Source organism: Simochromis diagramma, unplaced genomic scaffold, assembly GCF_900408965.1.
Source record: "Simochromis diagramma unplaced genomic scaffold, fSimDia1.1 OVJJ01000604.1, whole genome shotgun sequence".
Taxonomy (NCBI): domain Eukaryota; kingdom Metazoa; phylum Chordata; class Actinopteri; order Cichliformes; family Cichlidae; genus Simochromis; species Simochromis diagramma.
The window spans coordinates 2,035,803-2,061,559 of NW_024387416.1; the positions used below are offsets into that span (position 1 = coordinate 2,035,803).

General features: G+C 42.4%; 1 protein-coding gene across 40 annotated transcripts in view; it reads left to right on the plus strand.

The window, feature by feature from the left end:
• Window positions 1-25,757, plus strand: part of LOC120721802 (receptor-type tyrosine-protein phosphatase delta-like) — a 404,829-nt gene that overhangs the window by 296,560 nt on the left and 82,512 nt on the right. For all 40 annotated transcript variants that reach the window (XM_040012365.1, XM_040012377.1, XM_040012374.1 and 37 more), the window contains one exon: window positions 5,719-5,904. In XM_040012365.1, coding sequence (XP_039868299.1) covers window positions 5,802-5,904 — 103 coding nt within the window. In that variant the 5' untranslated portion in view covers window positions 5,719-5,801. The remainder of the gene's footprint in view (window positions 1-5,718; window positions 5,905-25,757) is intronic.

A 25,757-nucleotide genomic window follows, 5' to 3' on the forward strand; every position in this document is an offset into this window, starting at 1 on the left:
TCGCGGGCAAGAGAAAGAAAGTAGCAGTAAAGGGGGGGAGAAAGGAAAAATAAGGAAAAACAGAAGCCACTAACACAAGGGAAGAATGTTCATGAAAAGACAGAAGTACACATAAGAAAATGGCCTTTTTTTAGAGAAGAGAGACTTTAAAATTTACAGGAAACCAAAAACATATTAGCTGTATAGCTGTAAATCTGGTCATTTGATGTTTGGGAAAATCCTTGGGGCGTCCTTCGCAGCTATCCTTGTGTTTCTTCGACGCAAGCTATTAAAAGAGCAGCGGTGCTAGTACACAGCAGCTTGCGATGTTTTATTTGCCCTTTGACAATCTGACTCTGTATACACTGCCACTCCACAGAGGTTTCGCTTTGATTGGTATTTACTCATTAAAAGGGAGCTTATTATGTTTGTCTGTGTATATATATGATCTGACAATCGTGGATGATGATACCAAACGTGGCCAAAGATTCGAATGATGACTTGGGTGGATGTAGAAGTCATCAGTATGAGAAGTAGGAGCTGTTTCTACTTCTTTTGGTTTTTACTCTTAGAGCTGTATGATGTCAGTGGGAGTGGCTGTCCCTTATATGGTCATCTTACAGCTGCCCCGCCCACCTGCTGTTCAAACCAAAGTGTAGCCTTAAGACGTCTATGGAGGGTACACCAAGGCTAAACGGATTATTTTGGATTGTATCATACTGTGGTTGATTGTGAAAATACAAGCGTGGATCTGGATGTAAATGAATTTTAGTCCCATTCCTGCTCTCCTCCCGCGATCTCACATAAGGGCTCTTTCAAGTGTTCAAAGAGAAGAACAGGCCAGAAAGCAGGAGAGGTGTGTTTAGTTGTTATATTTGTGTACTGTATTCAAAGTAAAATTCCAGGCAGAAGTTTTAAAGAACTGACTTTGTATTTTAGTGTAGTACACCTGTATCGACAGAGTTTTTAAGACCGATTCTAATATTTGGTGATCCCGAATATCAGCCCCCAACTTTTTTTTTTTTTTTGATCCAGACTCATGAAACATAGACAGATTTCACTAATATTTGTTTTGTGTGCTTATTTATTAGTCCTTGTTTGAATATTAAAAACGATCTTGTTTTATTGTCACAGCAAGCAGTTGAAACACTGCCCAGCTCTGCTCGGATCGACTGGTCGTTTGTGGTATTCCAAACATTCTGTCTTTTCTTTACGTTTTCCATTTGCATTTATTGGCTAGTATAAATGCTGATATAGAATCGAACAGAATAGCATCTCTGCTATACCCATTAAAAAAGATCAGATAATAAAAACAATAACAAATACGTTATTACTCCTAAGGGAATGATTATACAGGGCGCAATGGGAGTTGGTGCAAGTTATTGTAGTGTATGGGGGGACGATGGAGGCCACGTCTTGGGGGAAAAAGCTGCTCCGGACTCTGTTTATATATCGACAAATGGCTAACGGATTAGATAAGCCGGACTCTGAATATCGGCCTTCTTGACATGACTTTGTGAACTTGCTCAGTGTTCAAGGACAGCGTGGTGGAGCAAATATACTCGTTGTTTACTAGCAGTAGTTCATCTCTAGAACTTACATTAGCATCTCTGTAAGGCACCCACACTGTGCCATATTTTTAATTAATATCCAAATGAATGATGTGTTCCCTCATATATAAACATATATGCTCTGATGCACCCGTGTTGCTCATCTTTCATTTGAATACCCAAGAAAATCATCAGTAACATGGTTTAACCCTATCAAGACAAAATATTTCCATGAATTCATCTATTACTGGTGCCTTCATCATGGTGTTAAGCTGGAGAATACAATTTACATGCATATTAAGTCAACAGCAACTGGAGGCTGGTGGAATCTGAGTCTGCTGCAGTTCTGCTCTGCTCTCCACCTTGCGTCCCCTTCGCTGCCAGTTAGCTTCACAACAAGAGCTGGTCGTCTGATGCGGTTTCTCAGGCACGGGCCGTGTCTCCCAGCATCAGGGCAGAAATCACAGAGACCAGTGCAGTTATAGCATAGCAGTTTACCCCACTGTTCTCACAGCCTTGCATATCACTGTAGCTTAAAAGTGTGGCTGTGGAGGGTAATTATTGCATTCTTTAACTTAGCCAGTCTGAAGATAAATAGAAAGCCCTGCCTCGTAAAAGGAAACGCATTCTCATTGGCTGTGCCTGTCTGGGTATGATACTGCTTTTTTATAACCCGGTCCAGTTCGGTTCACATCCATCGTAGTTTTGCTGTGCTTTTGTCCTCGCATGTGTTGAGCTAATTACAGAGGGATTGGCCTTAATAGATTTGGTGGCATTTTTGTGGCCGCTCTGGTCTGTTAGGATAACATACCATGAGTCCGCCGTTTCCTTTCGAGTTCAGTTCAGTTTGTGCATGAGCCTGAAATTAAAAACACCCCATTTCAACATTCTCCGGGGCAGGCCAAAGCGAAATTAGTCATCTCGCGCTGGGGATGAGCATAATGCGGTCCAAATGCTACGCTCAAGCTCATGTTGAAAATGTTATAAAACAAATAAATAATAAAAAATTGCACCGTCGGTTTGGGCCTTTGGTTTGTATCGAGCTCGCTAAAACAGTAAAACGTGGAGGAGGGCACGCAAAAGACACTGCAATGTTATGAAAACGCTGTTTTTGAAGCTCATAAACTATTCTGCCTGCATTTGTCCCTATAACAAGTTTATTGGAGTATGGCTGGAATATGAGATAAATATGACTGATTCTTTGTTGTTGTTGTTTTGGTTTGGTTTTTTTTAGAGCCTTAATAATATTGCTTGTCTAAATAGACCAGAATACCAAACAGGCATGCTCAAATGAGAATAGAGCCCAGCCATTATGGAGAATATAAACATCCCACCCTCTTTTCTCTTTCACATTTCTGATAAGGATCATGGAGAAGGAGGGAGAGAGAGAGAGTAGACAGCTCAACGGCCCCTTTCTTTTTCTTGCCACACACTCCCCCCCCCACCACCACCACCACCCTTTTTCTAATTAACATTGTGCATGTTGTCAGGCTTTGTTTAATAATGCATGATTGCTATCAGCAGCAAAATCCTTTGAATGAAACACTACTGAATGGGAACACAATAATACCACCGGGGGCTCAGGAAGAAAGACAAGACTGTTGGTGTTTTTTTTCTCTCCCCCTTTTTATTGTAATAAATGTTCAATGACAAGCATCAGTGCCACCAAATATATGAACGAGAAGATTCGCAGAGTGACGCCGAATGGCCGCGTTGAGGATGAAACGATCAAAGGTGATGCTGTTGGTTTACACCGACTAATGCATGCAGAGACGATGATGCGGATTTGCATGCACGCCCGTATATGTAATTGTAGAAGCTTCCACTCCCAAAAAATAAATAAAAAAATCTGCAGTATTTAAGCTAAATCCATTGTCGGTTAACAATGCAGTTGGCAAACTGCTGCCTTTCTGCCAGGTCTGGCAGGTGGCTCGTCACCCCCATAGCACATTAGGAAGGAATTTGCAGCACAGTTTACTTGTAAAAATGAACACTACAAATCAACAGCAATTATAATTGCTTTCATTGTTGGTATAAATTATGGCTGCGCTGGGTGCATTTTAGCCTACATTAGCTTCTCCTTCTATTTACTCACATGGCGTAGCCTCTTGGTTGTCTCACTAGCAGTTACACAACATACAGATGGTTTTGTTTGCCTCTATCAGCGTGTGTGTGTGTGTGTGTGTGTGTGTGCAAATGGGTGTGTATGCACGCAGGGTGCAAACAGAGAAGTGGAGGGCTGCCGAGTACTGTTTCTTGTGTGCTACCTAATGTCGTGTCATTATGGAAATTCACACTTCATTAATTAACTCAAAGGCTATCACTTAGATTTGGAGGGGCAGATGCGTGAAACAATAACCGGAGGAGACAGACGGCCGTACGCCGCACCGCGCCACGTATGGATCACGCTGCAGCTCCATCCCCTCGCGCCGCTGCTCGGGGCTTTTCAGTCCAGTTAATTCTAATCAGATTCACCGTCGCTACAAACACTGCTCATGTGAAAATTCTGTCTAGTGTTCTCAGATGTATGTTATATGCATACACGTTTTTGTTTGCGTGTGTGTGTGTGTGTGTGTGTGTGTGTGTGTGGTGTGAGCGGGGATGAAATTGCCTCAAATTGATTCCCTTTGCCACCCGTCCCCCCCGCTCTTGCATTCGCTACTAGCCCCGCGGTGCTTGGAGACAGGTAGTCGTGTCTATCTCCCCCCAACACAAATCGAGTGTGACAGGTGTGCTATCTTCCCGTCTTTTCTGCCATTTACAGCCCACAGAAATGAAAGAGGGAAGGCTAAGAACGAGACAGAGGATGATTGGTAACAGGGAAATGAGGTACTTTGTCATCATCGGGCCTAGTGATTGGGCTTAGGGGCTGCGTTTTTCCCTTTTTTTTCCCTCTTTGCTTCCTACTAGTGAGTGGCGGTCAAATCTGCAGATAAACACCCCAGCGTAATAATACTTCTAGCAAAAGCCTTTATGTGCACAGTTACCAAAAACAATCCGAAAACGGATGCGCTTTTGATGTCATGGTGCACAAAGTGTCTGAAATGTCACGGTGCGCATAGAGTGCGCGCATCCAACTCCACCAGTCTCCACCGCAGCTGAAACAACAGCGGCTTCCCGCCGAACAATGCAGGCAGACGAGCTAAGATGCTAACCAGCGGTACAGTGTGTCATCAAAGCTCACACACTCGGATTAGCCGGGAGCCGTGTTATGAGCCGAAGACTACCGCACAGCATCCATCACTGAGGATCAAGCTCGGGCTTAAGCAAATGGATGACAAGGGATGGAGCCGGTCTGCGGCTAATACTAGCTCACTGTATCACATTGATTTTCACAGCCATGTAGTGGTCCTGAGATAAAAGGCTGAAACATGAATGGCAAAGGCTCGTCGCTCTGTCTTACAGATTTTATTTGTTGTTTGTGCAGCAAATGGATAAAAGACTGAACCCCACACACACACACACACACACACACACACACACGGGCTCCAAGTTAAGCTACTCTACTTTGTATAGAGCTTTTAAAGAATTGATGGAAATGTTGTGTATGGGCTACAGATGAACGGGTTTAGCAAACATGTACAAGATAGCACAGTGTCGTTTACAGACAACTTTTATGTCCAGTGATGTTAAAAGTTTAAGCAGTTTTACTGAATAATAGGAAATCGCTTTTGCAATTCGGGATTCTTACTGCATTTCCTGGCTGTTGCTTCATGGGAGCGAGGCCTTCCTAATGTGAAACAGATATCGCTGCTGATCTGAGGTGGACTTGGAAGGTGCTCATATTATGGAGCGTATTTAATTGGCGCTCGTGACCGGAGCTGTGAAGACAAAATCATATTAACTCGCCCTTTCATCTGGGCGGTTTCTCCCTCTCTCTCTCTGTGGCTTGCACTCTCCGTCTCACTCCTTCTCATGCACACGTGCACACGCGTTGTGTGAAGTGACTATTCCATTTAGAGAACTGTCAGAACATACCCTGTGAGCACATCAGGCTCTTCCTATCCTCTGTCAGCTCCAGCCGAGGCTGTGTGGGGGTATGTCAGAAATGTGCAGGAATAGATAAAACCCGTGGAGCCAAACAGCTTTGTTTCATTCATTCTCCTCTCTCTTTCTCTCTCCTTTTTTCCCCCCCTCCTCATCCCCTCCTTCCTTCTCCCTCTTCCTTTTCCCTCCTTGCCTCGCATAGGCTGTGAATACCCTGCATCTGAGAAATCAGACCAGACTGACTCACAGGGCTCTGTGAGCCAGTGCCACCGAGGCTGCCAAAGCATGCTGGTGCCAAGCTGTCCCACCATGCGCAGAGCCAGACCCACGCTGCTGCTGCCGCTGCTGCTCGTCCTGGGTCTGCTCCTCCACCTCGCCGACGCTCAAAGTAAGTACACCGTCCGCTTTCCCCACGGGCCTCGAGTGTGGTGTCCCGCTGGTTATGGGATGGGGACTGTTTTTTGAGTCATCTCTTTCATTTTTGTTTAAACATCATCACGCGCAGAAATACTTCCTGTACTGCGTTTGTAAAAACTTCACAGACCTGTGGGTAAGAGACACTGTTTGTCTAATAATGTGTTATTATTCATTTCCTGAAACATATTTAAAAAGTGATCCCAGTCAGTTATGAGAAAACAGGCCCTCCTCCATCAGTCCTATTTTACTGTTCCCACTGTGTCTATGCCTCCTTCACACACACACCTTTAGTCCACAATGATCAGTCTCTTCATCTCAACTCCTTATTTTCCAGCTACTTCTTTCTGCAGTAAAAACCAGAAACGCTCACGCCTCAGCCAAGAATCTAGCAATGAGAAATCTTTGGAATTGAGTTACTTGACATCAGACACCTGCCCATTGATGTGTGACAACCGTTTTCAAACCTCATTGAGCTCTGGTCCTACACCAAAAGACCACCTCCCCCTCCCCCACATCATCCCCCACCACCTTTTTTTTTTTTTTTTTACACTAAGATCCATGAATCATTAGCTACTGGAGTCACAGTGAGATGAATAAAATTTTTATTGCTCCCTTTGCACTGCCTGAAATCCCCTCAGTTCAGCTGAATATCTCAGAACGAAGGGCTCGTTCACCCAAGGTCACAGACAACGGAGCCAACGCAAAGTGGAATTGATGGGCGAAATTTTCAACTTTGTGCTTGAGAAATGTTCCCTGCAATCCGCTCCACTGTGTTTTATTTTTCTATTCTGCGCCCAACCCCCCCCCCCTTACCCCCAAGCCACATATGTCTCTCAGCAGGGAAGAGGCAAACAGTTGAAAACGTCTTCTCCGTTTATTCCCCGGTTTTATGTGCAGCTCCGGGATTTATTGACACAATTTAATTATGGGACCTTCCCAAAATGGCATTAACGGTCGATAAACGTTACCATTGAGCGGGCTCTTCGGAAGCCATCTTTTCACAAACTCCCATCTTCCTCGGCGTAGTGTGAATTCACATAACATTTGCTCAGACAACCTCAGACAACTGCCTCGGTGAAACTTCCAGACATTCCAAATCTTGACGCCTCAGTGCTCGCCATTCCCCTGCAACCCACCCCCACCCCCCGATTAATTCCCTTCATTTGGCTGTGTGGTTGTTAGCAGCTGCGGCTACCCCCGTACCCTACTTTAACAGCTGTGCGGGGTCATCATTTCAAAGCCAAAACACACACACTTATCACGAGGTAGCCACAGCGCCTGTTTGCTAATGACTGAAGGGGTGTGTGGGAGTGAGGGAGGTCACGGAGACGCGGTGCTTGTTGTGTCTGCTGCCGAGGTGTGCGAAAACATGGCTGCTCATAAGCAGAGCCACTTCAGCAGTACATTTTAGCTCTGGGATTTATATTTGCTCCTTTCTGTTCCTGCGCCGCCTGATCTCCCACATGCACGTGTTTGCTCCTTTTCTTTCTCCGGCTTCTTTCTATTGTTTTTCTTCCTAATCGCTCTCTTGCCAATTTTCTCCTCAGTTCTTACTTTGGCTTTTTCTTTCTGATGTTGTTTTGTTTTTTTTCTTCCTTTCTGTTTTTTGTTTCCCCCGCCAGCGTCTTTGTCTTTTCCCCACCTTCTTCCCTTGTTGTTTGGAAGCCGTGCAATAGCCCCTTCCAGCGACTCGGAAGCTCCTTAATTTCCTCCACTGTGCCGATGCTTGTGCATGCCCAGCCCTGACACTCAAAGGCTCTCCCTGCATGTGTGCTGTGCACTGAGGACCTCAGTGCACATCAGTTTAGTCTGTTCCAGACTAACCCCTCAGCACCAAAACCCTACTGTTGCTGCTCTGGATCCATTTGGATGTGAGCTAGCCTCAGGCTGTGGACCTGGTGGAGGATATGAGACACACGAGTGCAGAAAATGGCTGAGTCTGCCTGTTCAACAGATGGCACGAGCCTTAGAGCCAGTCCTACCTCACATATTGGGCACTCTTTAAGAAAATTAACAGTAAGGACTCCTAGTAAACATGCACTTCTCTTAATAAATATAAAAGGGTATTTCCTTATCTCTGTGCAGGTCTGTTCGGTCTGCTGTTGTGTGTCTTTGGCCTTCTCTCTGTTGCTCTCTGTTGTTTTCTCCTTCACCTTGTTCCCCTTGCTCTTCAAATGCCTCCCGTTTAATTTGTGTAGCAAATTGGGCTCGGCAATAGCTCGAAGGGGGGAGGAGCGGGGGACATAATTGTCCCCAGCGAGCCAAGGGGGGACAAAGTGCGAGAGAGGCAACAAACAATTTCTCTGTCTTTTACTGAGCAGTAATACAAACAGGACTCACTGGAGATGAGAGGACAGCCTAAAGCATTAAACAGCTCCACCTGCGCAGGGATGAAGTTAAAGCGAAAACTTTGGTGTGGGCACCAGAACTAAATAACTCGGGTCTCCTTTAACTCGATAGAGCTTTTGCTGCATGAGCCCAACACAGATATGAAGCAAAACCAAACCGGGTTTGGACTGGATCGTGTCTCCACAAGGTGTGGGGCTTGATTTTGCTACTGGGCCACAGAAAAATCAAGTCAGCCTGCAATATAACTTAGATTACAGAGAGGAAGAATTTGCCAGCGTCAAACTATTAGATAACAGTTCAATGCTGGTAAGGCTGGCATTCATGCAACAAAAATAATGTACAACACAATATACAACAGAAATAGACAATAATATAGTGCTGTAATTGTAACAACATACTGCTGTAATAATGTTATAATCATATGATATACAACAGTTTCAAAACTCAGCTGTGATGACAAAGAGTGATATTTTACTGTATTTTTAGAGCAGTCTGCTTAATAATATGTAGCTTAATCATTAAACTGATTCAGCTACAGATGTGGAAATTGCGAAGTAATTTACTGCATCTTTCTTTTCTCAATGAGCACACATCACTGACATCAAAAACCTAGTTGTCTCCCCAAGACAGCTCACTCTCTATTTACTTTAAGGGAAACAGTATTATATTTTATATATATTCATTTAGTTTTATTTGTTCTTTTTAAATGTATTTTTAAGATTGTAGTGCAGTAAAAATCTGATAAGGGTAGCATAACAGATGTTTACTTTGATTGCACTTTTAATAACAGTATGTGGGAGTTGGTTAAGGATAATAGGGATTGATTTGTGCATAATTGGAGCTTATTATTTAGTATTAGTGTACAGTAGTGTTCTTACTAACTAGGCAGCTCAGCCTCTTTCTGTTGACAATATTTATACATTTTTGGGTCAACTTGAATGAAAGGTGGATTGTGAAATGTAAAAGTGAGGTCAGAGGTCAAATGTGACATGATTTTGGATGCAAACTAACTATATAAACATTTTATGAAAGTTTGATCTCATCTGATCTTGGAGACGAGGTCAAAAGTTCAAAGTAACATCATTTTTAGAATCCCCATATATCACTCCATATATGCTGATATGTTATGTACAGATTACTGTTATTTCTGTGACCTTCAGATCAGTCTATCAATGTTCATGAAGTGTGATGTCATATTTTACATTTTTACACACTACTTTCTATGTGTTGACAATACACAGCACACTTGCACGATTCATAGGTTCTGAATTATCAGGCTTTTTGTTCATTTTCAGCCAATAAATCAGTAGGTTGAACTTAAAGTCCTTGGTGAATATGAGCCAAATTTTAATGGACGCCAGAATTCATTCAGAACCTTTCAAGCTGTCGTGTTTAAAGACCGGTAGAAAGACAAGACAACTGAACGCTACCACAGAAGCATAACCTCCCTGGTGGAGGTAAAAAATCAGCTGGTCTTTCAGCTGCAAATTTGCTCAGCTACATCTGTAGAGAAACCCAACTCACACACTTTCTAGCCCATGCTGTGTTGGACCATGTCAAACCCTTGGCCTAATAGTGTTTTAATTGATTGCCCTCATTGCTGGTGGATGGCGTGGTGAGTCACAGCGAGCCAGCCCAATTCTCTTTAACACGTCAAACGAGTATCGACAAGGCTCCGTCCTCTTTACACGTTAAGATGTTAACACCCAAACTTCATCTTGCTCACGCGCGCGAGTATGGAGCAACATGCCCACCCAAGCGCTAACAACATCCACAGGCACCTTAATGTATGTGCAAACCTTTAGAGCCTGCAATCAAAGGTGAACCACATGGGAGGAAAACAGCACATCATCTATTGATGTGGTGCTTCTTCTGAGCTGCAGCAGTGTGAAAAAAGCAAGCCATAGTAGAGTTGATGGGGGGCGGCGGCTAAGGGCAGAATTAAATACAACAACATCTAAAGGCAGCCATGTTTCCATGCTAGTAGATTCTGTCCTTTCCCCATAAGTCAACTAAATGCAGAAGCAAGTTATGACCCAGCAGTATCTACTGTGACAGCAGAGGAGAGTATAAGTGTCATCTGTTTAGTAGTAATGCAGCAACAGAATGCGAAAAAATTAGAGGCATGCCTGCTGGACGAGTTATAACAAATTATGCACACGCGCAAAGACACACTGTCATTCCTATGAGCGTTACAGTGTTGTGAATAAAGCTGCAGCAGCAGCAGCGATGCACACAGATAAGTGGAGAAGTTCTAATGCATACGCTCGCCCCACATACCAGCTAAAAAGCTTCACCTTGTTAGGAGTACAAAAGCTAATGATACTCAATTCCCCAGATGACGTTAGGATGTAATGTGTGTTTTATGCATGCCTTGCCTAATATGAATTATTGTAAAATAGTATTGTATTTGCATATAAGCTTGCGGGCTGTACTGAAATTAGCATTTTTACAACAGCTCAAATTAAATCCGTCTGCTTAATTTGCCTACATGCTAATTTGATTTAAATTGAGTCTATTCCGTTCGCTTTTACGCCGGTACCCACGGAACCGGGCGCGCACGCACACACGTGAATGCACAGTATGCACTCTTTAAGAGCTGCAGCCTACACGCTGCGGTGCACACGCGGAATTAGGCACACAAATAAGCGCGCGTCGAGGTTACATGTTTGTGTAGCCGCACGAAATGACATCAAAGCAAGAGGAGAACCGTACTCTCAGAGGGGGTTTTGATCCAACTTTAAATCACTGTAATTCTTCAAGTCTACCACCTCGTTCATCATTCTGCCGGACGCTGCTCATGTGGAAATCTCATTGTTGGCTCCACTCGTTCATTTCAAAACGTATCTTAGCGCAGTACATCCTTAAAAACTAGCGTCGATATCTACAAGGGGAGAGCATGCATCATGTTCACACTTCAAATAAATGCGGTGAGAACACCTTCGGCTGAGAGTGCCAGCATTTAATTACCATCTAGTTGTTTGGATGAAGACCTTGTGACAAGGCTGGGAATCTGAGATAAAACAATGTTATCGGTGCAATGCAAGATGCTCGCTTGCAGGTTGAACTGAACGAGTAAGAAGTCATTATCATTTTCTTTGGCTGTAAAGGCCTGTACCAACTCCTTGTCAACAATGTGCTGTGCAATTATGTGTAAAGGTTGTATCAGGCCCATTATTAACTCCATGGATGCCGAGTTCTCCGGCAACTTTGCCCAAGTGTATTATTTAAGGCCATTAGCCTCATCTATGGATCGCAGTCATTTCGCCTCGCACTTAGACCACAAAATCGCACAAAAGCCAAGCAATTTTCATCACACCCCTGACCCTCCCACTCTCAAGAAAAGCAGATAATCACAAGCTATATGGAGATGTTGTACAGGCTCCGATGAAGGTAATTAAAGGCTAGCCCCCACGGTTAGTAACGCCACATCTGAGTGCACTTATTTCTTCAAGAAATAACCGACTAAAAAGTGGTGGTGCAAATTAAGCATGCTGTACCATTCACGTCTCAGAGTGGGAATATTGACAGAACAAAAGCACCTTAATCCAAATTGTAAATCCATTGGAGTGGCAATCAACAAACTCCACAAATCCCTTTTTCTAATTCCATAGATTTGAATCCCTCGCCATGAAACGACAGGGTCTGTCATACTGTGAAATGGTATGGATTTCAGTCAACCTGGCGCCTCCTTATCTGTCCGTTGAGCGTTTATGGTGTCAGCAAAACAATAGAGGGCCACGTTAACACGGTGTGTCATGCTAGTTTTTTTTTTTTGTTTTGATTCTTACACAATTGCTCTCCCTTTCTCTCCCTCATGCGCACACACTCTCATTGAAAGAGGACCTCGTAGCACGTCTTTGAAGCCGGGATCAGCCGGTGAGACGAACACAATGCCAGCTGTTCTGCATCTGCCGGGCTTACGCTTGGCACGATTCGGGCTTTGCTGGCGCACGTACTAAAATCTGATCACCCTTCACACACTGTGCCAGTGAACTGTATAACAATGCAGGTGTTTCATGACATTGCCACAGTGACAGTGCAATTAATGGATTGATGCCGTAGCTGCGGCGATGGGATTACTCGGCTAGTCAAGTCTGAAATACACGAGCGCTCACAGACCAGATGATGTTTTACTGCAGTGTGCAGGTGAAGGGGAGAGAACAAAACCTCTGTGTCTGCACAGCAATCTTACTAAAGATGCTTTTATACTCACAGTACAGAAAATCATACTCAAGTCTTTTAAGTAGAAAAGAGAAGTGAAAATGGTTCCATGTGGATTTGAGTCATAATGTTCCCAAAACATGCTGGAGTTTGTCTGCTCCCCATATGCTACCTGATTTATCTCCCAACTTTAGATTGACTTGTTAATAGAGAGAGATGTCCTTTATGTGGTCATCTGAGCACACAGCTCTGCCCCCAACCACAGGCTGTTCAAATCTTTTGTTTGCAAGAGGCTGTTGATAAGATGAAAGTTAAAGAGCTGGAACAGGAGGCTAAAACAGCTGCTTGAACTGTGGGGGCGGCACGAAGGTTATAATACTGAGACTTATGTTGTTAGTCTTGAAGTAACAATAAAAACTAGGCTTCAAAAATGAAAATAAAAAGAACTTAATGACGTGAAATGATCAACAGTGCATATTTTGTCCTGTCTCCCTCTCTTCACTCCTAACCGGTCACAGCAGATTCAATTTGATTTTAGTGATACAGCGCCAAGGCGTTTTATATTTTAAGGTAGACCCTACAATAACACATACAGAGAAAAAAAACAACACTCATATGATCCCCTATGAGCAAGCACTTTGGCGACAGTGGGAAGGAAAAACTCCCTTTTAACAGGAAGAAACCTCCTGCAGAACCAGGCTCAGGGAGGGGCGGGGCCATCTGCTGCGACCGGTTGGGGTGAGAGAAGTAAGACAGGATAAAAGACATGCTGTGGAAGAGAGACAGAGGTTAATAACAGATATGATTCAGTGCAGAGAGGTGTATTAACACATGTTGAGTGAGAAAGGTGCTGAAAAGGAAAAACTCAATGCATCATGGGAATCCACCAGCAGCCTACACCTATTGCAGCATAACTAAGTGAGGATTCAGGGTCACCTGATCCAGCCCTAACTATATGCTTTAGCAAAAAGGAAAGTTTTAAGCCTAACCTTAAACCTTCTTATTTTAAGATTGGCTGCCCCTCCCTTACCAAGGTTCTGCCAGAGGTTTCTTCCTGTTAAAAGGAAGTTTTTCCTTCCCACTGTCGCCAAGTGCCTGATCATAAAGGTTTGTCTGATTGTTAGAGTTTTCTCTATGTTATTGAAGCGTTACAATATAAAGCACTTTAAGGTGACTGTTGTTGTGATGTGGTGCTGTATAAATGAAATAAGATGGAATTGAATAAGCTAAAATAAACCAGACTGGGTCTCCACATGATTGTGGGTTAGGTGCTGTCAAAAATACCTGTGGCATACCTGTTGTGAACTTTTTTAATTTACCCCTAATAAGACTCAATTTTATAATGATTAAAACTTATTCAGAACTAAACTAGAAGTAAACTTTGTCAAACATTGACAACTAAATGGAAATTAACTACCCTGGAAAAATGAACTGAAACTAAAGTGAACTGAACAAACAACAAAACCTCAAAAAGTTTTTTAAATAAATAAAAAAGGCAACTAATTAGACAACACAAAACTATAATCATTCTGGGGTGCACCAAAGCCCAGTGTGAGATCATTATTTTTGAACTTTGAGTCGTGCAAAACTCCTCTTACAGAGTCCAAGAATAAAAAAATTCATGAAGCTGGAAATGAGCACTTTTCTGGATACATGTTTACTTAGTGCAGTACATTTGGCTAAAATGTTCCTTCATCTGCTCCACATTCATGACTTGTTCATCAATTTTGCACTAGCAAATCAGGCCAGTGATGATAATTTGATGATTACCAAAACGTTGCGATTTACATAAACAAAAGTATGCATCATTCACAACCAAACTCATCCAAAATCTAGTGTTTAATTTGTACGTCATAAGCAGTACGCAGAAATCGGTGGTGTACAGTATGACTGTGCTGCAGGGACAGGATTTACATGTCATTCAGTAAATTGTTGAAAATATCTCTGAAGATAAAATCTGCACTTTTGTTTGGTTGCTCACTTAATTCCCAAGCGGTAGTAACAGCAGATGGATCTGCATATTTGATTTGGCACAGCTTTTATACTGGATGTCCTTCCTGACCCAACCATCCCATTTATCCAGGCTTGGGATGAGCACTAGGAGTACACTAGCTTGTGACCTTCTTAGGCTGGGCCTATCCTTCTGCCCTTTAATTGGGGATCTTTTGTTTGTTCCTGTGACTGTGTTAACCACTACACATGAAAAATGGAAATAAATGTTGCTAAATTCACTAATTTGTTTGTTGAAACACTCCCATCCCTGACTTGTGAGGGCAACAATCACTTTTGAATTCCCCACTTCAGAACTGCGTGTGGTTTGGGCGCGTGTGTGCACGCGGGGGGGTATCACCCGGCCCTAGGCTGGCGCTTTGGTCTCACACCGGGGGGTCCTAAAAGTGCGACACGTTGCACTGATCTCAGTGCAGCACATTTGTGTGCCTCGGGGGTGTGTTGAGATTCTGCAGTGGGGTTAATGGTCTAAACCATTCATCTCCATGAAGCGCCTCCGGGCGATCTCTCAGTCCTAGCCAAAAAGCTTACATCCCAACCTTCTTACCTACAGCACTCGCCAAAGCCTGATGCAGATTGGGAAATCTTTATGCCCCGAGCTCCTCCTGTCACAGCTGATTTACATTCAGCGCTGTGATGGAGTGAGTGCTCAAAGTCCGTCTTAGGAGAGCCATCTTTCTCACCTAATACCCTCTCAAACACACTACATCTGTCAGTCTTTCCTGTCACTCCGCCCTCTCTCTTGTTTGCGCGCCCGCTCACTCATTAACTCACTCTCGCGCACACCGGCTCACACGCCCTGCGCCTTACACACTCTCTCTCTCTCTCCCTCTTTGGCTCCTTTGCACCGGCAAATGAGTCATGCCATTTGAGGAGCTGAGATTTATTGTGACACACTGCTTTAGTGTGGTTTATTAGTTATGGCAAATGAGAGTGAAAGCCTCCATTGAGAGGTGAAAATGCTCTCACGCCACAGCAAGACCCATAGGCTTTTCAAGTTGAGCCTGAGCCAAGCTCTTGTTTCTAATGGTGGAGCACTCTAAGTGCCCATCACATCATATGTATTCACACACACACACACACACACACACACACACACACACACACACACACACACACACACACACACACACACACAATTACAGACGGGTCCCTGGACATTTATGCAGTGTTTAGACAGCATTCATCATAGCATCCATAACCAGTCTGTTTCCCTTTAGTTTTAATACTCCCCTGGTGCCATCTTTCATGTCATTCATCACCCTCTCATCAGCTAATTAATTACCCCCAATCACCCCCATCACTTGAGTCACGATGAAGGATATTTCAAGTTAAGTGCAGATAATTAATGTACAACAAAGAGGCTGGAATGACCGTGGAATCCTGAGTCAAAAGGCGGGACCTTGTTAGCTTTTACAAGCCCCATTAAGGTAAACAAGCAGTCCGGAATATTTCATCAAAACATGGTGGACTGCTTTAGTCCTCCTAAATTCAACCTCATTCGCTCCTTCCTTAAACAGTCATTCCTGCACTTTTATCTTTCCCCTCCGTCTTGATAGTCGGTACAAGACGGCACAGAGTGTGCTCTGTGATGTCAGGATTTGTGCCTACATGGATTTCATTAAGTACACTTTCCAAATAAGATTTTCCCGCCTCTCAGAGCGCAGAAAAATACATGATCAGAGCGCCTCGCAACGATCCCCTTACACCCCCTTCACCTTTCTCCCTGCCCGTGCCCGGGTGGGACAGAAATTGCACACGGTGCGCGATCTGTTGTCGCCTTTCATTAAATGGCACAATTTAATTGCGTGTGCTTTCCCTCTCATTGCTGGGATTCAAGGAGAAACATTCAAGAACAATAGGCTTTAGTTTTGCCATCAAATCCTTATTTGTGTATCTGGATGGTTGCGAGGCGAATGAGGACATGAGACGCTAATGAGTTAGCAGGTAGCAAAGTGCCACAGAATGAACCAGTTAAATAGAAAATTTAAGAGAGTCTTTGCATGAAAAGCCAGAAATTAAATACTGAAAAGAATTTAATTATCCCTATTTTTGTAACTACTGCAATGTTTTGCACATACTATGAAGGTTTGCATCTGGCTATGTGAATAGTCATATAGTAAATATAGTCAGATGATTGAAAACACTCCCTGGGGTTTGGTCCCTGTTGGCCAAGATTGATTTTTTTTTTTTCTTCAGTGAGATTTTTTGGGATTTTATTTAGCTAATTTAGTGGTTTGTCTCTTTGAGTATTCAACTTGGTAAATAATTAATATGGAAAACCCAAACGCTAAATAGCACAGCATGGTGGTTTTGCTACATTGAGTGAGATATCAGACTTGTACACAGACATAGGGGGAGATTCTCATGACTACGACTCGAGGCAGGCATTGTCTGTCTGTAAAACAAAGCAAGTGCCTTAATCCTCCACCCGTCCATCCTGTATATACTGTAGTCACAGATAATGTTTCTTGATCATTTAATAGCATCTGTTACCCTCACCTGTTTGTTCATTTTGAGGCTGCAAGGTGGTCTTCCTGTGATTGCTTCATTTGAATCCATTGGCTCACCTGTTTTGTCTGTTTTAAAGTGAAAATAATCCCTAACAGGTGTAATCTTTGTGCAAACAGTGTGCAGGGAATGGTAGTTTGTTGGCTCGCAACACATTCCACAATCCTAGCACCCATTCCTAAAGCATAAGATGGTAAAAGTAGCTGCTGTGCAGGGTTGAATTACACATATTCACTGTCTCTGTGGCATACGTGTATATAAAAGAAGCATGTTCTCCACACATGCATGTTAGACACCTAATGGAACCAAGAGATGGGCAGTACTTGTGGTGCATTATAGATCAGATGGTGTGCAAAATCCATGCTGACCCATGCCTGCCACATCAATGTGCTGCTTGTACAGTGTGCTAATGTCAAAATACCACGGATGCTGAGAGATTACAAGTTGGGCGACAGAAAATAAAGCTACGGGAGAGAAAAGAGCTTAGTTGACGATTAACTAAAAGAATGGATGGATTGACTTTCAAAGGCATTTGAACCAGATGAGGTGATAGGACTGAAGTGAAGGGGAGGCTAATACAAGTTACAGGGATTTCTTTTATAGTTCTTTACTGCTTAGTGAGGTTTTTTTTTCTTTTACAAAGCTCAGAGATAATTTTCAAAAAGTAATCCTGGAGCCTACAACTCTAATCCCGCCGATATGATTAGGTTCTCGGCATCTTATGAAATGATCTCGACTCTTTTTTTTTTTTCCCCGTTTTTTTCTAAGGATCTGAAATTTGGTAATGAAAGTCAAAGGTAAACAGATTAAAGATATTGCAGTTGGGATTGAATGTCACATTTTGATCTCATTTCAAGTCTCTTGTCATACACAATGAAAAGCAAAGAAAAAAAAGTTGACTTTTATCTTGAAAGTATGCGCCACCGCATTTAACTTCCAGCCAACTTCCATCGGAGCTCAGAGTCAACACTGTGTGAACCAAGAGAGTTTTTATTTACAGCATTTGCACAAAGAGAAGCACTTTGGCTCGCGGTCCTCTCGGCTTGCGGCATTATAGCGGACAGACGCTGAAGCATTACAGGAAAAAGATAAGAGTACTGCAGGTTTATAATGTGAGCTGGGTGAGGGGGGGGGAAGAGTGCTCTGAAAATGCAGCCTTACGCCAAAATAATAATCCATGGCAACACGCAGTAAGGCAGTAAATAGTGAAAATAACCAAGGTCCAGGCGACTTTGTAGTAATCAGTAGGCTGTGTAGTGGCTGAAGTGATTCGGGGGGATGGAGACGGAGAGTTACAATAATAGCAAACAAAAAAAAAAAGCAAAACCAAACCACGGGAGGGTATTCTTATCTCAGATGACTGCTATCTCATAGAAGACAGCCACTTTTGTTTTGCCGTGGCTCATTGTGCGGCGTCTTTGAAATCCACGAGGGCCTGTTACACAGCATTCATTTTGTCTCATCACTCCCACAAAAGCCTTGACTGACAATATTTGAGATAGTTTGTTTCAGGTACAATGAGAGTAATTATTCAGGCTGCACTGAGAAAACAGAGAGTACCAGCAGAAAGTAAGCAACATTACTGGCAATGACACAATATGGCAACAAATTACTAGTAAGAGCTGCACAAATAATGACACGGGGCTGGGGATTGTTAAAAAAAAGAAAAAAGGAAATGCAGTCAGCACACCGCTGCTGTGGCTTTCTGAGCTTTGCGAGGTTATGATAAAGTTAGAGGCTCCAATAAACACAAACGGAGCCTCGTCTTTGGTCAAGGTTGCTTGAGATAACAAGATTAGACCAAAAAGAAAAACGCATGGGTCAAATTATGAGCACAAAACCAACAAAAGCATCCAAGGTGTCTGTGTGTGCCCAGAAAAAACAAGCTGAATTTTCCCTAAAGTATCCATGTGCAGTGGAGCTGGTGCTCATCACCGGAAGAAGCTGTAGTGTGTGCCCTGGGTCAGCCATGCAGAGAAGCACTTTCTTGTTTACTGCCACCCTACTACTGTTCCCAGCTGCCTTTTTTTTTTTTTTAATCCAATAAAGGGCTTCTCAAAAGGCAGATCTATCCATCGAGTCACTGCTCTACATCTGTACAAGATCTGGAAATATTGATTAGGTGATAATTAAATTGTCCACCCCAGCTTGATATGGATTAATAATTGTCCACTAATGCCCTCCTGACATTTTACTGCATTGACTCGATACTGTTTGCAAGGGTGCCGTCGATAATTTTGATGATTAGTATTCCTCGTTTTGTCCCTAATGAGACCAATCAGAGCTGGCTGGACTTTTTGCCTAAGACTCAGAGAGAGGAGTGAAAGCGAGTGAGAAGGGAGGATAGATTTTCTCTTAGGACCCATTACTCAGTGCTTTGGGTCCTTATCGCAGATATATCCCCTTGCTTTACAGGAACATTTCTTGTCTTACAAACCCGATTCCTGACGAGTAATCAGCGTATCGCCGGTCTAAATATAAACTGTCATTCTGCGTTGATCCAAATCACGTAAAGAGGACATCTTTGGACAAACAACAGCACCAGTAGGAGTACTATAAATACTGAGATGAGAAGGTGGTATGGGCCGCGTGCCACATCGCTGCTTCGACTTCCTCGCTGCCATCTGTGAGTGTTCCTCCTCTGGCATTCTCACAAAGGCCTTTTGTGAATTTTTTTCCCCCCCTTTGTCCCTGTTTGCTAGGTTTAATTAGGTTATTTACTTGAGCCTCACCTCCCAGTGTTTCATTATAGTGGGCATTGCAGATAGGGCTTCACACAGGGCAGGGGCAGATAAAAACTTAGGACAAAAGATGATAAATGTCGCGAGCGGGGACCGGAATGCAATCTGGCCGCCACGATGCAGAGATGCTCTAATGGCTTCCCAGCAAGGAAGGGGGAAGGCACTGTCGAGATGGCAACGTGATAAATGGTGCTGGGATGGCAGTAAGGACTGTAGGCAAGACAAAGAAAAGAAAAGAGTCATGGAAGTGGCGGGAAAAAAACAAAACAAAGCAAAAAAAAACCAAAAACAAAGATGGACCACAAAATGGATCTAATTAATCTGGACTTTGAACCCCCCTCACTGACAAATCCAGTGCAGAGGAAGAAGAGGAAGTGAAATTGTTTTTAGGGATGTGTTCACCCTCCACCTCCAGCCACCAACCCTCCTTCCCTCCTTTTTCCTTTCCATTCTGCTTTCCACCCAGGTTGGAAAGGCAAAGGGACGTATGGCTTCTGACAGTGCTGCCGCACCTGTGGAATGATTAATGGCGGCGCACTCGCCTCACATGCTGCAGAGTGAAAATATCCATTCCAAAAACACAAGGAGAACTCTGCTATAAACATAATTCTTCTTCTATTTACCGGTACATTACACAAACGTAGGTTTTAGGCCTCCTTTAAAGGCAAACAACATTCATCGCAGACCTGTTTTTCTTTTTCTTTTTTCTCCTTATAATGCTGCATTTTCTCTACTGTATTAACTTTCCGGATGGTTTCTCACTGGTGAATACACTACATTACATCGGATTCGTTTATTCTTAAAGCCATCTATACTAATGTATGATGATTACTATAAAAATGGATGGGGGGGAAAAAGTGAGCATGAGAGAGGAATGGAAGGAAAAAGCCTCTCATACAGGGATGAATGAGTGGATAAAACTGCATTAGCGCTGATATCTCATTCAATGAGATGCGTGCTGAAGTGATGTCAGTACTTTTTAGATACACAAGTGTTAAGGGAGACTCATTTGCAAGCCACATCCGAGTTTTATTCATATGCAGAAAGCTACGCTAGTCCCGACAATTATGGATGCAGTTTGCGACTTTGACTATTAATTGCAGATACTTTACATCCTTATGAGATCTTACACTTGAATCGTATCCGTGCGATGCGTTGGATAACTCCCATTTCACACCATTGTAAAGGACCCTTCTTTGACGTGACCGACTACCTCCCCATCAGTTCAGTCCTCCTATCTTTGACAAGTCTCACACTTTAAACCCTCAAGTGCACTAGATTTCCTGGAGTATTCACAATGTTCACGCCAAGTCAATTTGTAGGCTTACTATTTATCCTTTAATCAATGTGAGAAGACAAATGAAGTCATTACTTACCGGGGATCATAGTACCTTGTGGCATTTTGTGACAATGCCACCGGCTTTTAACTTTATCTCTCGCTCCTTGGCGGTTTCACTGCTCCACAATAAAATAACTCCAGTCGATACCCACTTGCGCTGTTAGAATGATTCAGATAAGAGTGAAAAACAAATTAATAGCAGATTTGAAACTTGGATAAAACTTTATCCACAATGGAATCTGGCAGAAACAGCCAAAGCACATTTCGATCCTGGTATTCAAACATTATTTATCACATTTGAATATATTTAAAGTTCCAGATATGAACTTTTATGGCAAAAACATCCCAGTGTGGAGGATACGAGTATAACAAATGTCTTTAGTTTGATTCAAGTCAGGCAACACACTTGGCCTGGTCATAGTTTCTACTTTTTTCCCCTCTTTAGAAACTCTCATAATTTTTGGCAGTCTGTTTTGGATCATTATTTTCTGGAATATTCCTTTTCTGCCAGGCTTTGGGAAACTTGAGTCATCTTGTCAAGCATTACCTTGGTGTGTTCACTGGGATTCGTGCTGTTGTCTTTTGGTTTTATCCCCCGACACCTTTTTTTGTACTCATGCAACCTCATTGACAGGGGAGCCTCCAGAAGTTTTGCCTAGGGGGGCCACTAGACATATTAGGGTGACACAACAAAAACAAAATTTCCAGTTTTATTACGCTGCTGTCAAATATAGGTAAAAAGAGAGAAAATTTTAGCGGTGGCCAGTTCCCCCCCTGGCCCCCCCTTGGTTGTGCCCCTGCTCATTGTATCACACTTCCACTGTTGGGATTATGTATTCACTGTGGTAGTCCTGGCTAACGTTCGTGCCAGATACACTGGGCCTCATCTGAGCCGAACAAATTCATCTTGGCATCGTGCGATCAAAGAATGTCCCCACAATATTCATCAGGGCTCTTTTTAATGATCTTTATCGAAGTTAGTCTTGCAGTTTTGTGCCAAAGAATAAGTTTTTTTTTTCAGTTTGTTTGTTTTCTTATGCACAGTCTGAGCTTTCACAGAAGCCCTGGCTTCATTTGATAACCCTTGTGACGAGTTGGAGGCACTTGCCCATCTGTTTTTCAGAAAAAGATTGTCCAAGTAGGGCACAGTCCATGGCATCATTTTAGGGGCATGGCCTCCTGATTACTGTCTCGGTCCTGTTTGTACTGATTTTAAGGTGGTACCTTTCCATCCTTGCAAAAAGGATGTTTTTTGCTTGAATGTCTGCTGCTATTATACAAATAGACAGAGGGTACAAGGAAGTACTCCAATTGTTAACTTAGAACGGGTGTAAACACTTCAGCTGTATTGTGAAAAATACACAAGTATGCACTTATGTCTGGATGCACAAATGAACGTGGTCTGTACAGTATTTCTGTTCTCACACTTATGTACATACACTTAAAGCACACATTAAAAAAAACTCCCACATTTACTCTCCTAGTGGACTAAAGCCCATTACTGCCAGCAAACATTTGCACTTGAGGGTGGCGCCTTTGTGTACTCTCTCACTCTGTCAACTGAAGCTCAGTTTGGCGAAGGGTGAAAAGGACTAAGAAGGGAAGGGTAACCAACTCCATCAGTCCAGAGGCCACATCTCCGGCCCCCAATAGTCTCATGCCCTGCGGAGACTTCAAATCATCAGCAATCGACTCCAGATTTTTCATATCCCTTCACCGCAGAATATTCCATTAAATCAAAACAAATATGAAAGGCTATAATATAGGCAAACTCAGAAAAAGCTTTTTTGTTTTATATTCCCAGAAAGCAAATAACTTTTTTTTTTTTTTAGTGTTCTTTTATATTGTTTGTCTTCATTCTTTCATTTAAAAAAAGTGATTGGTTGTGTAATTTCATCACTTTGATCGTGTTCATTTTAACTTTAAAGTGATGCAAATATTTCCAAGGTTAAAGCAATTATTTGGGGGGTAATCGCAACATGCAAGCAGTTCAATGGAAACCTGAGACTAGTTTCAAAGTTTGGACAAAAATAAAAGCAAAACATTATGGAAGCAGAAGTGCGATGTTGCGGCACGTTGCACAGATATGTGTGGCAGCGGGCTTATGATTATGATAAATACAAATACTCTAAAAGCAGAGACTCTAGTAGCGCACAGTCAGTGTAAACAGACACATGGACACACACACATATACTCTTTACACCTCCCCATGAATCATCGTCACATCCACACGCGCACACATCAAGGAAGAGTCTTTCCAAAATGATCTGAAGCACTTAATTTTACTGGATTATTTTAATTACGCCCCCTGAGGGTTGGTGTCTTTTTGCTCCTGGGGTGACATTGCACTGTTGGCTTCCAAGTCAAAAACCCCCATTCGCCAGACTGACCCTGATACCACCCGCCCTCATTTGTTTCCCATCTGTAGCTCTTCAAAGACTTTGCCACACACAGACGCACACACACACACTCATACAAGCTCAACTGTTTTCTTCAGGGGTTCGCAATTAAGAATTCAAAGACTCATCTTAGATTTACTGCATGCAGTTTAGTTGGCGACATATTAATAATGTGTAGCTGACAGAAACAATCCACTAAGACACAGCTAATGTGTTATCCTGCTATCGGGTATGTTGCTAAGTTAATGTAAGGCAAACTAATTACAAATGATGATTCTTTTGGACAATCCCGTGGCATTTTCATATATACGGATATGAAATGAAATGCAGCAGATCAGATACAAAACTTTGACGTAGTTAGTAACTGATATCTTTATGAAAAATGAGCCAAAATGAGCCAGTTGTACTATAAACCTCACTCAGTAAATTAAGCTATTATAAGATTTCAGACAATTATGGTTTATTACGTGTTTGAATCTAACATTCACAGGTAAAAGCGCAAGATTTCCAAATCTCATTTGAACCCTGAAAGAACTCATTTCCATCGACATAATAATAGTTTCCTTACATTTTCGCCTGAACAAACATCAGTACCAAAAAGCTGGCACTGGTGCGATGGGCCCAAAGTTGGAACAGCTGCTGTTATTGGCCTTTTGTGGTGCTACCAAAAGGAATTCCACAAAATATTTAATTGGCTGGAATTTTATTCTTCCAGTCTTGGAAGAAACATGCAGACTGGTTCTGCACTGAGGTTGAACGGGCTCCGAGCAGTGCTGGCTTCTGTGGCACTGTTCTGTTGGTGAGATCTTCTCATTGGGTCCAAAACTTCTGGACAACCCAAGTCATCTGGCTCTGGTTTATTGGAGGTTTTCTTAAGTTACATAAGCACAAAACACAGCAATGCTTTGAGTTTCCACTCTGTTCACATATGGAAGAAAACATGATATGTCATAATTGACATGTCATTACATTCCTGGTCACTAACAGCTATGCCACTGGTTTCTGACAGATCATACGCACTGCTGGCTTCATAAAGAAAAAGGTGATTTTCATCTCAGCACCCTTCCACTTACTACCATTTTTCTTCCTCTCTTTTATATGCAGTACTATTCCTTCACTGCTGCATAAAATTAGTGGCCTATGAAAGGTCACTTTGGTCCTTGAGTGACTGTTTGTGGTACCTCCCCTTTATATCATTTGTCCCAGTAATAGGATTTTGGTGTGAGGATAGCCATTAATACAGCTGGTTGCAGAGAACAGTACTCAGACGAGCTCATTTTGGATTTTTTTTCTTCTTTTTGTTCTTTTTTTGTGTGTGTGTGTGTTTTTTTTAAGAATTTGTATTTTATTTTAATGAGAATGTGAAGACTAGCATAATGTGATGGTTGGGTGTACAGAGGATGTGGAGAAACCAGGATAAAAGGTCTGTTTATTTTCCTAAAAAGCTTGCTATTAATATAACCTGGTTTGCTGAACTTAGGAGCATTTGCAGGATAGCTGAGCTGCTGAAAGGAAGCCAGTTGTCATCATGCAGGATTGCTGGAGCATGAGCTAGTTTGCCTGTAAGCGCCTAAGAAAACACAGTGCAGGGAATGTGTCACTTCTTATGGCCCGGCAACTGGCATCCATCGGAAATGGCTTGGCACTGCTTATCCATAAAATTAGAGTCTGTTTAAATATACAATGTCGAATCTGTGGAATTATTTGCTACATAATCCATCTCTGCTCCTACGGAGACAAATATGAGGCAAGCTTTTCCGCTCTGTGGTTGAGGGCAAGACAATTATGTGAAGTTTATGCTTTAAAGAAATAGGGCAGGCCCAAGAATAGTGAAATACTCCCTCGATTAGAGCCGGCTGAACATGGTAGTTATTTGATTTCCTATACACAATACATATATATATATACATTTCCTATTTCCTATATATTGATTTCCTATACACAATATAGGAAACAATATAAAATACACAATAAACACAAAGGAATTGAATAATATATTAGTATTTGTTTTCTTCCTAATTTCCTAATTTTCATATTTGTCACATGTACATGTTTCAGATCAAAAATTTTAATATTAGACAAAATACAAAATGCAGTGTTTTTTTTATAATGGGAAAAAATTCGTCTAATCTATTTGGTCTTATGTGCAAAAACTAATTGCCCCTAAACCTAATAACAGGTCGTGCCACAGTTGGCAGCATGAACTGCAATCAGCCATTTGTAATAACTGGAAATGAGTCTTTCACATTGCTATTAAAGAATTTTGGCCAGTTTTCTTTGTAGAATTGTTGTAATTCAGCCACATTGGAGA